Below are 17064 nucleotides of genomic sequence, written 5' to 3'. Positions count from 1 at the left end.
CTGTCTCAATTACTGGGAGGAACACCTGTTCTGGTGACATACACACATTTCTGCTTTACAGTTGTGGGGACCAAAAAAATATATATTACCACTGAAAGAAATGCCGTTCCCTAAGCCCCTTAAGGTTAACCCATTTACCCTTAACTTTAAACCTACACCTGACTCCTAAATCTAACCCCCCACCCAGAATTCTGAACCTTAAATGAATTGTAATTTTTACTACTGTATTGCACACAGTACAACATTTACATCTGCATGGAATACATACGCCATGTGAGGGACGCGGGCACTAACTGGTTGTGCCACCTTGAGCTGCAATACACACTCAGAAATACAAGTACCGGTGTGTACTTAAAAGGGCACAAATGCTTGTCGGGGGGGGGGGGGGGTACCAGTTGTGTACTAGTTCATTATTGTACCTTATCAAATTGTACCAGAAAATGACCTACACACAATGCTTCAGGGTCCAATGCAGCCCCTACCCTCATGGTTGAAATGGTACAAATGTGTTCTTTATTTTGTTTTAATTCACTATGTACTTGTGAATTAAAACAAATGGAGTTGCTGGAAGGTTGCCAGAATGAAACCCTGAACTGGAAAGTTGAAAAATCTCCTTTAAATCTTAGCGGGGTTTTGAGCATGACCTGTGTGGTTTTCCAAAACATCTCAATTTGGTTTGGGTGTGGACATTTACTAGGCTATCCATAGCTTTTAACTTGCTAAATTGTCTGTCCCTGAGACATTCTTCCAGTAGTTTTGACAGTTGCTTTCAAGTGTGTTCTGGCAAATGTATTTTTTATCCAGCTGTGAATGTTTCTTTTTCAGGTGAATGAAAAGGTTAGCTGTGATAACAACAAATTCAAAACAAATTTGGTTTATAACATGTTGCCAGAGAATGACACCTACTGAAGCAGAGGAAAATGACCCTTTATCAGAAGGCCTTTGAATATCAGTCAAACAGCTTCCTAGGAAGCTGTTTATCAAATATGATTAAATGGCTTCCTACCCCCAACCTCCTGTGTTCCCATAAGACATTCCCACGAAACCTCCCTCACACCCAGTCCCTTCACAGTCGTCTTCCCGAGGGCCTTGTCACAACATCAGCTGCTGTGATATCTGTGTCACGGATACATTATCAGTGTGCCCTTGGCTTTGTCTGGCGTCAAACTTAACCCATAACATTTGATGCTGGCATCCTCATTTAGATACAGCAGATGCTCCAATAAAGGAACGTAATTCATCTAATAATATCGCATTATGGGTTAGTGTCTGAACTTGAAGTTGACGATTGTATATTTGTCAACTATATTTTTGTTTTTTATATATAGCTCTGGGCTTTACTGGACCTGCTGCATCTCCAGCCAAAAGCTGTGGGACCATTAGGACTGGACACGAATGACGACCACACAATGGGGTTTCTATTCAGATTCCACAAGTCGACAGGAAGTAGCTTTTTGGTTTTAAGGTTAGATGTAGAAATTAGGTTTACAATGATTAAGTTAGACAAAATGTGAAATAGGCACGATTTATGACACTCGTGGAATTTATGCTGTTCACACTTTAGGGCTAGAACCATACTGGCCTGTGGCCTTTATCCATCCACCGTACTATAAATGTTTAACTGTAATGTAAAAACACAGTATCTGAGACGAGCCAGCACAGAACACTGTGGTCTAACAGGCAATAGTGTGTGGTACACCAGTACGTTTTGAACACTTTTTAACAATGCATTGGGGTATTGTGATTATGTCACCGTATGAGACAGGTTGCGTGTGTATTCTTCGAACTGGTTACAAACGCGTTATAGTGTGGATAGGTGGACCAAATTGTTGACGAAACCTGTACGGGAGCCCATTGGCTCTGCTGCGTGCGTTTGACACAATAGCAGTATTCTGATTGGCCCCGCCACTCCGTGGTATCTCCCCTGCGGTTACCGACGATTTTGCGAGGGTACAGTCTGATTAGAAGCCATGTTCATGCTCCCTGCTTCCGCCAATCTTCCGATTTTGAAATACTTTTATTTTACCTGCCGGGAACTGTAGCCTGGTCACAGGAGTCCGCGATGAAAAAAGGAGAGAGGTTTCGGAGAGCACAGGAAGCGCTGCTGCAAGCTTCGAGTTCCGCATAGGAGGATTCTAAACATCCGTGAATCGAAAGCAGGTGAAGTTTGCTAATGCTACTAGCCTGCTAATGCTAGTTAGCTAATTCAGGCGAACCTGGCTTGTGATTGCGGTGTGTGGACTGTCAACAACATCTTTCCCTGCATTTACGTAATGTTGCTAGCTAGCTAGATAGGTGTCTAGCTATGGCTGGACTCGAAAACGGGATGCGACGACGTGCCATCTCGCCAACTACATTGAGTTTTGAGGACTGCAAGTGAGTTAACCAGCGCTAGATAGCTTTTAACTAGTTACCAAATGTTAGATGATGTTTTAGTTCGCTTAGTTAGCTAACTTAACAAAATTACTTTATTCTGGTAGTTATCGCTCCTTATTGGTTGGTAATTGTTTCTTGGTAGCTACCCTGCTAACAATAACATTATGTGCCATGTAGCTAGTCCTTGGTTGTTGTTGGCTTCAGATTGCTATTGCCTTGCCAGCCATATTACAAGTGACTCTATGCCATGATATCGGTCGCCTTTCGACTTTGATCTTGAATAGCTACCTACACAGTCGGCCAGTATTCTAGTTCACTAGTTAACTATATTAGTTTGATACCAGCTAAAACACCAGTAGTTAAAACAGTACTGTAGTGGCTAACACAACAACAAGATTGCTAACTTTCTCTCACTCGTCTTCCAGTCCGCCAGCAGCGGTTTATTCGCCCGCTAGCTGCGGTCCCTTCCCCGAAGGCAAACTGGCGGCCCTTAGACTAGAGGCAGAGGAGAAGGAACTTGGTGCCATGGCCTGGGTGCTGAAGATGGACGATGCCGCAATCGAGTCGGGGTTGGTGCACGATTTCGATGCCAGTCTCTCGGGCATCGGGCAGGAGCTAGGGGCTGGCGCATACAGTATGAGGTTAGAGCCCATCGTTATCATATAGTTATATGATCAGTTTGAGTCTATACTTTGGATGTATGATGCAAACTCACTATTTCATAAACCCATCTGCTCTGGGTTAGTGTGTGTGTCTGGTGTTCTTTGTTTTATGAGTGAGTTGGATGGGGAGGGCTGTCACAGCAGGCAGCTGTTGAGGCCACGGCTTAAATACCCTACCCAAAATTAAGGGGGGGGGGGGTGTAACATATAAACCATAGACATCGTATAGAAAGGAAGTGGAGAATGGCTCTTCCCACCCTTAGGATGTTTTATTTCCAATATATCTGGCTGATATTAGTCCTCCTCTAGTCAGTTTTGATATCAATCCATTAGGAGGTCCATTAGTCTCTTCCATGTGCATCGAATATCCCAATGCATGCTCAAGTGTTTACTTTGAAAACTGCTGGGGTGTTGCTGCCAATTGCAGCCTGCAACAAAGAACACTGCATATGTAATTCTTCTGTAGACGTGCCTGGACATCCATACAATAAGTTAGCTAGTAATTGATTAAGCAATTAGTTAGGGGATAATTTATCTGATGTTTAAATGACTTGCTGTCCCTTTTAATCTGTGGTCTAGTTAGCTTTCATTCTCTGACCGGATAGATGAATGTGGTCCGTATATGTCTAAATAGCCAATGCAGCTAGGTGTTAATCATTTTCAACATGCTCCGTTTGCTAGGCTCTGTTGATATGAGTGGCTGCAATCTGACTGATACACTGTCATTTAGCACTTGTATATCATTTCTGTCATAATAGTGAATTAAGTGTAAAGAATCTGCCCATTTGTGCCTGTCAGCGGTTGGCATAAAATGGCTGAGCGTCGCCTGGGTGGGTGGGATGTCGGTCAGGACTGTTGTGCTATAGTTCGGGCACAATCCTAATGCTGGTTGATGGCCAGCGAACACCGCCTGGTTGGATCTTCAATTCGCCTGCACCTGTGGAGTTGTTGTGATGAGGCACGGCCATTATGGCAAACTGGGCGTGGGGCTGATCATAGAAATAATACAGATCAGTGAAAATACAATTTAAAAAAAGACTTGATTTGAATGGATGTCCCTGGGAATGTTTGAATGGATGTCCCTGGGAATGTTTGAATGGATGTCCCTGGGAATGTTTGAATGGATGTCCCTGGGAATGTTTGAATGGATGTCCCTGGGAATGTTTGAATGGATGTCCCTGGGAATGTTTGAATGGATGTCCCTGGGAATGTTTGAATGGATGTCCCTGGGAATGTTTGAATGGATGTCCCTGGGAATGTTTGAATGGATGTCCCTGGGAACGTTTGAATGGATGTCCCTGGGAACGTTTGAATGGATGTCCCTGGGAATGTTTGAATGGATGTCCCTGGGAATGTTTGAATGGATGTCCCTGGGAACGTTTGAATGGATGTCCCTGGGAACGTTTGAATGGATGTCCCTGGGAACGTTTGTCAGACAAATGTTCAAATTCAGTTATACTTAATATCAGCATAAAACATTATCCACTGGCGATCTTGACCCTGTTTTATGACTTGTCAGTGTTCGTTATAAACATGTTTTAACCATTCCTGCCACCACAGAGATTAAATGATGTCAGAAATGAAGTGTTTCCTAACACACGTTGCCTCTCATAACTTCCTGGTTGGAGGAACCGTGTGTGGGGGGGGGGAAAGAAGAATGGTTTGGCTTAAATGCCGGTAATAGATGCTTGTCTTGATCTTCATCTGTCCTGATTCCACTGGAAGTCGTTGCAATGAGACCAGCCATAAATGTGGTTGGATGTGACAAAATGTATGAATAAAATAAAGACGTTTGTGGGACCAGCAGCTCTGCTGGATTCTACAGGATTAGTAATGAAAATGGGACCAACTGTTGGAAAGTGGAAAGTGCCTCCAGGGCTGTTCAGCCCTGCTCCTGGGGAGCTTCCATCTTGTGGGTTTTCTCTCCGACCCTAATTTTGCACACCTTATTCTAATAATGAGCTGGATAAAAAGCTAAGGCAGGTTTGTCACAACTGGGGTTGGGGAGAAAACATACTGGATGGTATTTCACCAGGGCCAGGATGGAGCAGCAATTTTCTAGGTGTAATACACACTACAATTTTTGTTTATTCTTGATTTCGATGGAGACTTGTACTATTCACTCGGATTTTTTTTTAAATAAATATTTTTCCTTTCAATTGTTTAGAATTGTTTCCGCATGCATGCACAGCATTTATGAGGAATTAGAATCCTTTACTTGTCTTAACCTGAATACTTTGAAACAATCAGGAACCTAAAACACACACACGCAATGTTATGAAACATCCCCCTCTTGGTCACTGCAATGGCCATAAGAGTGACCAATCCTGGTTTTACTATACATTCTGGTCCATACAAGGAAAAAAGCTATTTACGGCTTAGGGGTTAAGTTTGAGTTACAACTTGCAGTGGGGATTTGTTTTAGATTTGGGGTTAGTTCTTATGTCTTGTGTGTGTGTGTGTGTCGTGTGTGATAAGAATTCCCAGGGCCCTGTTTTTCCAAAAGCACTCTCTCTGGATTTTTCTTATCGCATAGGATTAAAGGCAAGTAACCAGCTATGTTTTTGTCAGTAACCCTGTTCAGATGTTTCTGTTTTTGTCTTTAATTAGTGTATGTGCTTTACGAGTCTAATCCATTTTTGTACTGTGTCTCTGTACTGTGTCCACCCGTCCCATGTTCAGAGAGCAGCTGTGGTGCTCAGTAGGAACAGAATGTTTCAGTTTGTCAGTGGAGCCGACTCCTCGTGTGTCAGGAAGCAGATGCAGTTTCCTTGGCAGCGGTGCTGAGTTGTGCAGTGGCTCTGCGACTGGCATGCGAGGTAGGGGGCATTGGGGTTGGTTTAGGGTGGGACAACGCGAATCCAGTACACTGTCTGCGGCAGCTGAGACGTGGTCTGTTCCAGTAGTTCTAATCATAGATAGTTTATATATATATATATTTCAAATATTATGGTCTCCTTGATCATTCTTTCTGTTCCTTCAGTAGATGTTTTTATATTGGACATAAGTGGATTGGTTTTACATTACTCAAAACATGTAGTGGGACCCTTTCATTTTTTTCCAATCCTGTCAGGTTATTACTCTAGGATAGTGGAGTTGTTGACCTGGTCTTCAAACATTATGTGAACTTGGTCTTCCGACTATTAACGCCTCCAACATTTTCAAAGTGAACTTAACCTGAGCTGTTTTGGGGGGCATGACCACATGTCTTGGCATATAGGGAAGATTTGCTACCCGGGTTCACCCCCCCACACACACACACACAAGTTTGTACAGCTACCCTCATGGGGAACAGAAAATAGAAATTGCATGCTCACTTGCCCTAATCTTAACCCTAAACCTAACCCTTACCCTAACCTAACCCTAATGTAACACTAACCCTAACTTTAATAAAGTAACATTTATGTCTAAAGTTTACCTCGACGTAATGCCTAACCTTAACCCTAAACTTAACCAACAACGCCTAAACCTTAAAGAAACCCCAATTCTAACTATAAAATCAGTTGTAAGTTTGACCCTAAATCTAATCCCTGAGCCGGAAATTGACTTTTGCCTCATGGGGACCGGCAAAAGCTCCCAATGAGGCCAATTTCTGGTTTTACTATACTCATTGGGACATTTGGTCCCCATGAGTTCAGTAAGACCTAACCCACACACACCCACACGTCAGCCTAAACCGCCAGCACTCTGGTCTGTTATGATGAGCTGAGAACAGGCTGTCTATGTCTGTCTGGATCTGGTGCCAGGTGTGTGTGTGTGTGTGTGTGTGTGTGTGTGTGTGTGTGTGTGTGTGTGTGTGTGTGTGTGTGTGTGTGTGTGTGTGTGTGTGTGTGTGTGTGTGTGTGTGTGTGTGTGTGTGTGTGTGTGTAAATTAGGCTATGTCAGACTGGCATTTGTTGTAGGATGGAACAGTATTTTCTGGTGGGAACATTCCAACAGCACCACTACAACTTCAACAGAGTCCTCCTCACCCTGACTGGAAAAGAAATCTGTGTCTCTGTGTTTTCTGGAATCCCAGATTACAGGGAAAGGAGACAACCTCAGTTACTCACACTTTTTTTATTTATTGAAATACCACATCCACCCAGATTACATGGGCATGGCAGAAAAGTTGTTCTGGAAACGGGAAAGTTTGGAAAAAAACGCCCACGAAAGCACAAAATAAGTGAAAATTATGGATGTACAGATATCAGCCTGTTATCGATATTGGCCAGTTACAGGCAAAAATTTAATAATCTCTATAAGCCAATTGCTTGAAAATTGCCTGATATCCGTTGGCTGATTTGTGAAGGCCAACAACCATTTGTTTCATTTCATTTGTGTGTTCTCTGGCCTTTCCCATGTTGAGGGATGACTAAGGGAATGTCACCTCATATTTATACCCCCGTGAAACAGGATCCACTTGACCACTTAGATTTACAATGTCAATTATTAATGGGAATATACCAATATCAATTAGAGTTTATTTATACAATTTTCAAGAGGTGCCAATGGTTGTGGCATACGTTTTTAAATAACATTATGAATTCTTGTTTTGCTAGATTAAAGATTAGATTTTACAAAGTTTAGTGAAAGAACAAGCTAATAAACAGCAATGACAATTTTTCACAGCCTTTTTTATTCATATTTACCTGGGGTGCCAATCATTCTGCAGGCTACTTGACCAGCAGTAGCTCGTTTTATTGTGTATACTCCTATCTAGTACATTCTACTTCCAGAACAGCTAGAATTCACCACGGCCCCCCCATCCCCCCATAGGACTGCTGCTGACCGGGTGTTTTTTGTTGTTCGCACCACTCTCTGTAAACTCCAGACTGTTGTGTGTGAACAGCCCTTGAGGGTGTCCATTTCAGAGACACTGGAACTGTTGCGCCTGGCGCCACCCACCATACCTCACTCAAAGTTACTTGATTTGCTTTTGCTCAATGCCTGTCTGCATGCTCTCTGCAACAGGGCTCGGCCACATGACTCGCTGTCCATAGGAGTGGTCTGTTTTTGTGAATGCAGTGGGGGTGCCTAATAAACAGGACTAATAAAAGTACAAACACGGGCACCAGAGGCAACAGTGACGGCCTAATACCGAGGACAGCATACAAATATCCTCTTCACTGTAAGACAGAGTTCCTGCCTATTTTGGGAAAAGTTCAGAGAACCATTTCGGAGACCATCTATAATGACTCTGCGGTACCTGGTCACTGCCGGCGGTTTGGGTCCTGGTTGTGGCACGCTGACTTTACCCACAAGGTACCGCAAAGGGCGGCACAGATTGGCTTAGCGCCGTCCGGGTCAAATGGGTTAGCTGTTCGGGACAAGGCTGTGGTGTCTCGTCACCCACGACCCCTCGTGGTGGCGCGGTTGATCGTTGGCCAGGTAACGCACTCTGGTTGCGCAGTGGGACAAGGCAGGGAAGCTCGTCCGGGTGTGCGGTCGCCGGGGTTCCTCTAGGCTCTTCAGCTGCGCCCCAGGATTGGCGCGCGCCCCAGTGTGTGTGTGTGCGTGCGTGCGTGCATGGATTTAAAAGGAGTTTGGAGGTGCTGCTAAATCACCGGGAGTTCCGTTCACAGTGCCAACTCTCTCTACACCCCTACAGTGACGTGTTGGCGCTGCCCATCTTCAAACAGGAGGACTCCAGTCTTCCTTCAGACAGCGAGAGCAGCAGTGCGAATCCTCCCTTCCAGTACGTTCTCTGTGCGGCCACCTCCCCCGCCATCAAACTACACGACGAGACGCTCACCTACCTGAACCAAGGTCCGTAACGCCCCCGTCACTGAAAACCACCGTGACCGCGCCCCAAACGCGCACACCGCTTCAACACAGCCCCTAACTCGAGTCACTCAGGCGTCTTCTTCTCTCCCCCCCCCATCTTCAGGCCAGTCTTATGAGATCCGCATGCTGGACAACAGAAAGCTGGACGAGTTACCGGAGATTAACAACAAGAGTGTGAAGGTCAGCCATTGGTGGTTGTGTACTGGTTGGTGTGCTTGTGTGAGGGGTATCGTGAGGGTTAGTAGCTCATACGCACGTGTGTGTGTGTGTGTGTGTAGAGCATCGTCCGGGTGGTGTTCCATGACAGGAGGCTCCAGTACACAGAGCACCAACAGCTGGAGGGGTGGAAGTGGAATCGCCCTGGAGACCGTCTCCTAGACATCGGTGAGAACTGTGTGTGGTTGTGCTCAGTATGGACGATGTAGTGTGGTTACGTGTTTGTGTTTCTGCCTGTATTGCTTGCTTACGTGCGCGTGTGCGTGTGTGTGCGTGTGCGTGTGTGTGTGCGTGTGTGTGGTGTGCGTGCGTGCGTGCGCGCGTGCGCAGACATCCCGATGTCAGTGGGTATCACAGAGGCGAAGGCCAACCCCTCCCAGCTCAACGCTGCAGAGTTCCTGTGGGACCTCAACAAAAGGGCCTCCGTGTTTGTACAGGTAACACACAGACCTATCAGATCTACCTATCCAGAATGCCTCCACTCCGTCATTAATCGCGTGCGCGCCATTTGTGTGCGTGTGCGCGCGCAGGTCCACTGCATCAGTACGGAGTTCACCCCTAGGAAGCACGGTGGGGAAAAGGGAGTTCCCTTCAGGATCCAGATCGACACCTTCAAACAGGGAGAGGGGGGAGAGTTCACTGAGCACCTCCACTCTGCCTCCTGCCAAATCAAAGTCTTTAAGGTACACGCACAGGAAGCGCCGCTTTCACGCACTCGGCCGGGTTCCTCTCGCCGGGGCGCCTGCTCAATGTCTCCGTCTCTTTCTCTGTCCCCTCAGCCAAAGGGGGCAGACAGGAAGCAGAAGACCGACCGAGAGAAGATGGAGAAACGGACATCTCAGGAGAAGGAGAAGTACCAGCCGTCTTACGACACGACCATTCTGTCAGAGGTCAGTCCTTCGGTGATTTTGACTGATTGTGCATGTATTACAATTTCTCTTGTCGGGGGGCGAGGGGGTGCAAGGGTCTGTGGATTTAGAGTGTGTGTGTGTGTGTGTGTGTGTGTGTGTGTGTGTGTGTGTGTGTGTGTGTGTGTGTGTGTGTGTGTGTGTGTGTGTGTGTGTGTGTGTGTGTGTGTGTGTGTGTGTGTGTGTGTGTGTGTGTAGATGAGACTGGAGCCCATCATAGAGGAGGCTGGTGACTATGAGCTGAAGAAGTCCAGCAAGAGGACTCTGCCGGCTGACTGCGGAGATTCACTGGCCAAGAGAGGCAGTGTAAGAAGCCTTTGTATACCTGGATATTTCTCCCGCACTCCTCTGAACCTCCTCTCTGAATGTCCGTCAGTGAAATGAAATACAAAACCTTTTAAAATAAACGTATTCTGCTGTTAGAACCATGAGATATTTCCAGATAACCATCCAATAGTCTGAATTCAGATAAATACAAAAAAAAATGTGGCTGACAATTAATGGCAGTTGTAACGATGATTGGCAGTGTTTTAGTGACATCTCTCCTGTCTGGTCAGTGTTCTCCGTGGCCTGATACCTACGTCAGCCCCCCCCAGACAGCGGGCCCCTCCTTTACGTCCAGTCCTCTCTCCACATACACCGCCTCCTCTGTACCCCAAAGGTAGGTGTGTCCACGGGGGGGGGGGGGGGGGGGGGCGTAACAACGTCTCTGTCTGTGTGGTCATAGTAAAATAACGATGACTGACTGCTGTGTTCCAGTGATTCCTCATCACCCAATCACCAGGCGGACCCTGTCAGCCAAATCGTCACAGAGGTTAGTACACACACACAGACACGCACACGCACGCACGGATGGACGGACGTCTCCTATCCTGTCAGACTTTCTCATATAACACGCATACTTCACTTTAGGTGGTTTTAAGATTCAGTTATTACCAGCCCCCCCCCCCATTCCATAACAAACTAACTTTCTCTTCTCTCTCTTGCTCTCAATTCTTCTTCTCTCCGTCCTGTCCCTCTCCAGCAGCTCAGTCCTACAGCTACCATCCAGGAGGCTCAAAAGTGGCTCATTAAGAACCGCTTCAATACCTATGCACGTCTCTTCTCACACTTCTCAGGTACGCGCACACACTTGTCACATACATTTCTCCAGTACACACCGATACCTCAACACAAACGTTTGTCACACACACATACACTTCTCAGGAACACACGCGTGCCTTGACACACACACACACACACACACACACACACTTGTTATTAAAGTGAAGCCTTTGTGATATGTAGGTTGTGACTTACTGAAGTTGACCCGGGACGACCTAGTTCAGATTTGTGGAGCTGCGGATGGAATCAGACTCTTCAACACACTCAAATCCAGGTGAGGGGGTTGTGGGGGTGGTAGGAGAAAAATAGGTGTGAGTGAGCAAGAGGTATATTGTATTTATTAAAGTGTTTGTGTGTGACATGTGACAAGTGTATTTATTCCTGCAGGTCCGTGCGTCCTCGGTTGACCCTCTATGTGTGTCAGGAGTCTGAGGTTGAGAGCCCCCTACTGGAGAGACGCTGCAACAGCAAGAATGGAGAGCACAGCGACCCACCTAACTTATACGGTATGCATGCCCCTCTAGTTTGGGGTGTTTCCTTTTTAAGACTATTACATGGAATGCTATGTACCTATTTACTCTTGAAGGATGTAACTTACGAAGAGCTCATGAGCTTAGTTGAACATTCTTACCTCATCAAACCAAACTTAAAGCACTGTAATTATTGACCACAACTCGAATTCCTCTGAAATGCGAGGAAGCACAAAGAAAAAGTCAAAAGCTAAAAGAAGACAAATGTTATTTTTTAGTACTTTATGATTGGAGGTTGGGATTATACCACCACAGTTGTTTAACTGGATGTAGAGATGTTTTCTGGACAGAATTTTCAGGGGGTATGTTTTCTTAATGTGTGTGTGTGTGTGTGTGCGTGCGCGTGCAGTGTACCACGCTCTGTACCTGGAGGAGCTGACAGCAGCGGAGTTGATCAGGAAGATGGCGTGTGTCTGTAGCGTTCCACTGGGCCAGATCAACCAGGTGTACAGACAGGGGCCCTCAGGGATACACATACTGCTGAGTGACCAGGTACGCTGCAGGGGAGACGTCCCCATGGGAATGGTTAACACACAAGTGGGACGGTGTGTGATAGCCTAACTGATATAAATCTGCCGTAAACATGTCTAGGATAACCGACACGTTTACGAGTGGCACTGTAAGCCTATGGCCATAGTATGTGACCAGGGTGTTTTGTTGTAGAGCAGTAGAAGAGAAGCTCTCCCCTCCCTGAATTTCCAGAAGGTCAAAACCATTGACCTTTCAGATAAGGGTGAACTACAAAGCTGTGTTTTAATTGACCACGTCATAAATATCAACACATTTCTAAACTGCTAAAATGACATGTTAATCAGTGGGTGATGATGATTTAAATATAAACTGGATATATTATCCCCTCTATTGCTCAAGTGACAGAATATACCTAATACATCATGTACTGTAACCTCAAATGTATTGGGACCCCTTGATAAAAATGAGCTATGTTTTATAATGAAGATAAAAAAACGTGCTTCAACAAAGATATTTCACAAGAAATGCTGTGCCAAAACAATTTGTTTTATTTAGCTACTGAAAATAATGGATTGGGTAATATTTACAGCTCTGGAAAAAATTAAGAGACCACTCCTAATTTTTCTTAAATCAGCATCTCTACATGTACCGCAGCCATTCCATTCCAGTGTCTGTTAAATTCCAACCCTGGCACACCTCATTTTACTTAATGGGGTACTGATTAGGTGATTACCTGAGAAAAAGTATAAAAACCACTGCTGTGGTCATCACTATCCTCTTGCAATACGACCAGCTGGATGGCAAAAACAGTAATTTGAATTAATAACTATTCAGCATGTTAAAAGAGTTGAAAAGAAATGCTTTGAGTGAGGAAAAGAAGGGTTCAGTTCTGGCTTTACTGGCAGAGGGATACAGTGAGCGTCAGGTTGCTTCCATCCTGAAAATATCAAAGACGGCGGTTCATAAGAACAAGGTCAAGCAACAGACTTTGGGGACAACAAAGCTACAGACTGGCAGAGGCCCACGACTGTCCACTGACGGAGATGACCGTCAACTCATTCGAATGTCACTCAACAACTGTAGGATGACATCAAGTGACCTACAAAAAGAATGGCAAACAGCAGCTGGGGTGAAGTGCACAGCAAGGACGGTTTGAAACAGGCTCCTAGGGGCAGGGCTGAAGTCGTGCAAAGCTGAAGTAGAAAAAAGCCCTTCATCAATGAGAAGCAAAGAAGAGCCAGGCAGAAGTTTGCAAAAGACCATAAGAATTGGATCATAGAGGAATGAAGTAAGGTCATCTCTGACGAGTCAAATTTTCAGCTTTGCCCAACACCTCGTCTACTAATGGTTTGACGGAGACCTGGAGAGGCCTACAAGCCACAGTGTCTCGCACCCACTGTGAAATTTGGTGGAGGATCGGTGATGATCTGGGGATGCTTCGGCAAGGCTGGAATCGGGCAGATTTGTCTTTGAGGAGGACACATGATTCAAGCCAACTACAAGTTCGTCCTGGAAGAATACCTGTTATCTTCTGCTCTGACAATGTTCCCCAACTCTGAGAATTGGTTTTTCCAGCAGGACAATGCTCCATGCCACACAGCCAGGTCAATCAAGGTGTGGATGGAGGACCACCAGATCAAGACCCTGTCACGGCCAGCCCAATCTCCAGACCTGAACCCCATTGAAAACCTCTGGGATTTGATCAAGAGGAAGATGGATAGCCACAAGCCATCACCCAACAGCAATGTGACAGACTGGTGGAGAGCATGCCAAGACGCATGAAAGCTGTGATTAAAAATCAGGGTTATTCCACCAAATATTGATTTCTGAACTCTTCTTAAGTTAAAACATTAGAATTTTGTTGTTGAAAAATGAATATGAATTGGTTTTCTTTGCATTATGTTAGGTCTGAGAACAATGCATATTTTTTGGTTATTTTGACTAGTTATTTTCTGCAAATAAATACTCTAAATTAAAATATTTTTTTTATTTTTTATTTGGGAGTAATGTTGAAAGTAGCTTATAGAATAAAACAAAACTGTTCATTTTACTGAAACACATACCTATGAATAGTAAAACCAGAGAAACTGATAATTTTGCAGTGGTCTCTTAATTTTGTCCAGAGCTGTGTAATTCAAACTAATTTCTTAAACTATTTTATACTAATACAATTTCTCTGCGAAAACAATCCTAAAATTATCAAATAAAAACTCTTAAATGACCTCTAAGGATTGTTCATAAATCAATGAATGTGGATTAACGTTCTACTTCCTGTTTTCAGTAACTGTATTGTGTCCATCCACGGTGTACTGTTTAATTGAGGCATGTAAATTAGGTAACATATGTAAAATTATAAAAGAGAAGCAAAAAATTCTCAAAGAGAAATGGTTGTTGACCTTCATGCATTTAAAGAAAATCTGTTTAACCCAGTCCCTAACATGATTAATAATATAGTTTGATTCTAGTTACAGACATTTGTAAAACCGTAATATCCCTCATTCTGAGTTCTGATTGATGTTGATTGTCTTTAATGTTATTTTATATCGTTCCCTAGATGGTTTACAACTTACCTGATGAGAGCTGCTTTCTCATCGGCACACTCAAAGGTATGTTAACACACGGACTGCTTGCCCTAGTAGCTCTCTGTTCCAGTCAGACTCTTTATTTTCTACTAGTTTGGCCTCAATGCTAACACTAGTGCTCGTATTTCCCTGTCTTTTTTTCCCTCTCTACCCAGATGAAACGGGGGAGGGGCTTCACCTGATTTTAAAGTAGCTGTGGAGGAAGAGAGTACAACAGCATCACTCCTCCCTCAGGGGGGAGCAGAGAGGCCTCCTTCCCTCCACATTTACCCCTATGGTTCAGATGGCTGTGTGGAAGGCGGACGGACCGAGACCGAGCAGGACTGAAGCCATGTTAATGTTAGAATCTGACGCGGGTGTGACCACTGTTTCATATTGAAAACACTATTACTGAGGGAGAGAGGGGGTGAGGAGGGGGAGGCTTCTATTTTGTCTTCATTTCTGTGTTGTTTGAGGGGTGGGGCTGAGGCTGCCCCTCCCCCCCACCAGCCAGGGGCTTATATACAGGGGCAGTGCTATAGGGATTGGCCAGGGTAAGTAGAGTGTTGTGACGCTGTAACTCCATTTGACTTGAACCTGCAAAAGGATGGAGAGAGAGACAGAAACCTGCTGCATGCGTCTTCTCCGCTCTGACCGAGACTAAACCACACCCACGTCCAACCAACTCAAACTGAACAGGCTGTCTAGAATGCAACAGTCTTATTGTGGATGTTTTAAAACACAGTAGTCTAGATCTGAACATTCTAGATCTGTTCCCAACCATTGTAGGACCTATGAGGAGGGGAGATCTAGCTAATCAGGTGATGATTTTGTGTATTGTCAGGGGTGGTAGAAAATGTCTAACAGGGCTTGTTCCTTTATCTGGGTCTGATACCATAAAATATCACAGGCTTTTTCAGAGCAGGACAGGCAATCTCCCCTCAAACCCTGCCTGCATAGTCTTGTCTAAGCGTCATGGATACTTGTTTCCCTCTACTCAAGTCTCTTAAACCTAATAGTTCATATTTACTGTTGCTTTTATCATTTTTAGTTTTAGTCTTTTGACAAAGACAGTTTCTTTGTTTGGCTGTCATAAGATAATGTCTCTGGTGCCATACTTTTCACTGTTTGCTGGGTCAGTATTCTTTTTCTGACACACACACGCACACAGACGTCGTCTTTTCAAGACTATTGGCATGGCGAGGTGGTGTGGAGAAAACATCTCTGTATTAGTGAGACTGTTCAACCCTAGTCAGTGCAAGGGTGTTGTTAACAGAATCCCCAATCATCTGTATCTCTCACAACAAAATGGACCAAACAGGGTTGGAATGAGGTAAATGATGGAACCAGGTTGTGTGCCTGGAAGTGAACGCAGGGGCTTATCCAAGGTGTGGCCTACCTTCACCCCTGACAGGTTGGGCCGGAAACCCCTTGTGTTCTTACATACTGTCATTGATTCTACTGGCAGCAAGAACTGTGTGAGTGCACGTGTGTGTATGTGTTTTTTTTCTTTTCTTTGAGCAATTGTTTCAGAGACTAACCTAGTTTGATAATTTAGTAGTTGTCACTGCTTTCCCTCTTGGCATGAACCCTTTTAGTTTACCTTTTATTCAAGAGCATTAGGTTGTGTGGGGGGAGGCCAGGAGAAAATATGATGTTAATTTTTTCTTTTGTTGGGGGGGGGGGGGGGGGGGTTTGTAGCCCCAGTCATCCGTATTTCCCCAGAAATAAAAGACCAAGTCTGCACTGAGAACCACAAATGTCCAACTTGATGTAGTGTGTAGTTTGTGAATCACACCATTCACGGAATCTGGGAGAAATAAAGTGAATATTAATAATATTTAAGTGAAACTGAACATCAACTCCATTGTGTCATATACTGCAGCAGCACCAGAGACTCAAGAGCACAAGGGGTCTGTTCAGCAGGGTGCAATTTTACAAAACATTTAGATTAAATGTATGGTGTACATTTGATATGATCTGCCAGATATAAAAAGGAGTTGTGTCGGCTCTATTCATTCTATTGCTGTCTGCAACGTTTCAGAACATTTCGCGTCACTGAATACACACCAGCATTACAGACCTTGGTCCTCATAATGCTGAGAGCCTTTCACACAAAACTGTGATCTATAAAATAAATTTCTATCATGTGTAATACAGAGTGATAACTGCCTTAGTTCTACGAACCTGTGTTGTGTTGTGTTGGTGAGAAAGGCACTTTTTGTACAACCTATAGGCCTAGTCAAGCATGCTCAACACAGGAGATCTATATTAACACACACTTCTGTAATATAAATTATTTCATAAAGATGTTCTGTCTATAAAATGTTGATGAGAGCTCTACTATAAATGTTAGTATTATTTATACATACAGATGTTGTGTAGAAAACAGGAATAGGTTTATGTCGTATATTTAAATACTATGTTTTGTCTGCCCTACATTCATGCATACCGTGATGGCATGAAAAAA

General features: G+C 44.4%; 1 protein-coding gene across 3 annotated transcripts; it reads left to right on the top strand.

Annotated features, from left to right (window-relative positions):
• The first annotated feature begins 1923 nt into the window (after positions 1–1923).
• On the top strand, positions 1924–16846 carry ubp1 (upstream binding protein 1). 3 transcript variants are annotated; one of them, XM_010873284.5, is made up of 17 exons: positions 1924–2376; positions 2802–3017; positions 8629–8786; positions 8908–8984; positions 9083–9188; positions 9351–9457; positions 9551–9703; positions 9800–9910; positions 10127–10234; positions 10486–10589; positions 10688–10742; positions 10956–11046; positions 11216–11306; positions 11420–11538; positions 11912–12054; positions 14588–14639; positions 14771–16846. In XM_010873284.5, the coding sequence occupies exons 1-17, from the start codon at positions 2306–2308 to the stop codon at positions 14806–14808; spliced, it is 1800 nt and encodes a 599-aa protein (XP_010871586.1). In that variant the 5' UTR covers positions 1924–2305; the 3' UTR covers positions 14809–16846. The 3 variants fall into 3 exon arrangements, with proteins under 3 accessions (XP_010871586.1, XP_010871590.1, XP_010871585.1); XM_010873288.5 differs by having other exon boundaries at positions 1925–2160; positions 10953–11046; positions 14771–16844; XM_010873283.5 differs by having other exon boundaries at positions 1925–2376; positions 10953–11046; positions 14771–16844.
• Positions 16847–17064: the final 218 nt, after the last annotated feature.

Source organism: Esox lucius, chromosome 10 (genome assembly GCF_011004845.1).
Source record: "Esox lucius isolate fEsoLuc1 chromosome 10, fEsoLuc1.pri, whole genome shotgun sequence".
NCBI classification, from domain to species: domain Eukaryota; kingdom Metazoa; phylum Chordata; class Actinopteri; order Esociformes; family Esocidae; genus Esox; species Esox lucius.
Note: the sequence above shows the minus strand (reverse complement) of the source record. Positions and strands in the feature narration are given on the sequence as shown.

Bases quoted from the DNA above. Each gene is read 5' to 3' on its own strand.
- ubp1 (XM_010873283.5), top strand. From the start codon at position 2,306: ATGGCTGGACTCGAAAACGGGATGCGACGACGTGCCATCTCGCCAACT. The intron at 9,458-9,550 runs GTAACACACAGA...GTGCGCGCGCAG, and splicing joins GGGCCTCCGTGTTTGTACAG to GTCCACTGCATCAGTACGGA. The intron at 10,743-10,952 runs GTTAGTACACAC...GTCCCTCTCCAG, and splicing joins TCAGCCAAATCGTCACAGAG to CAGCTCAGTCCTACAGCTAC.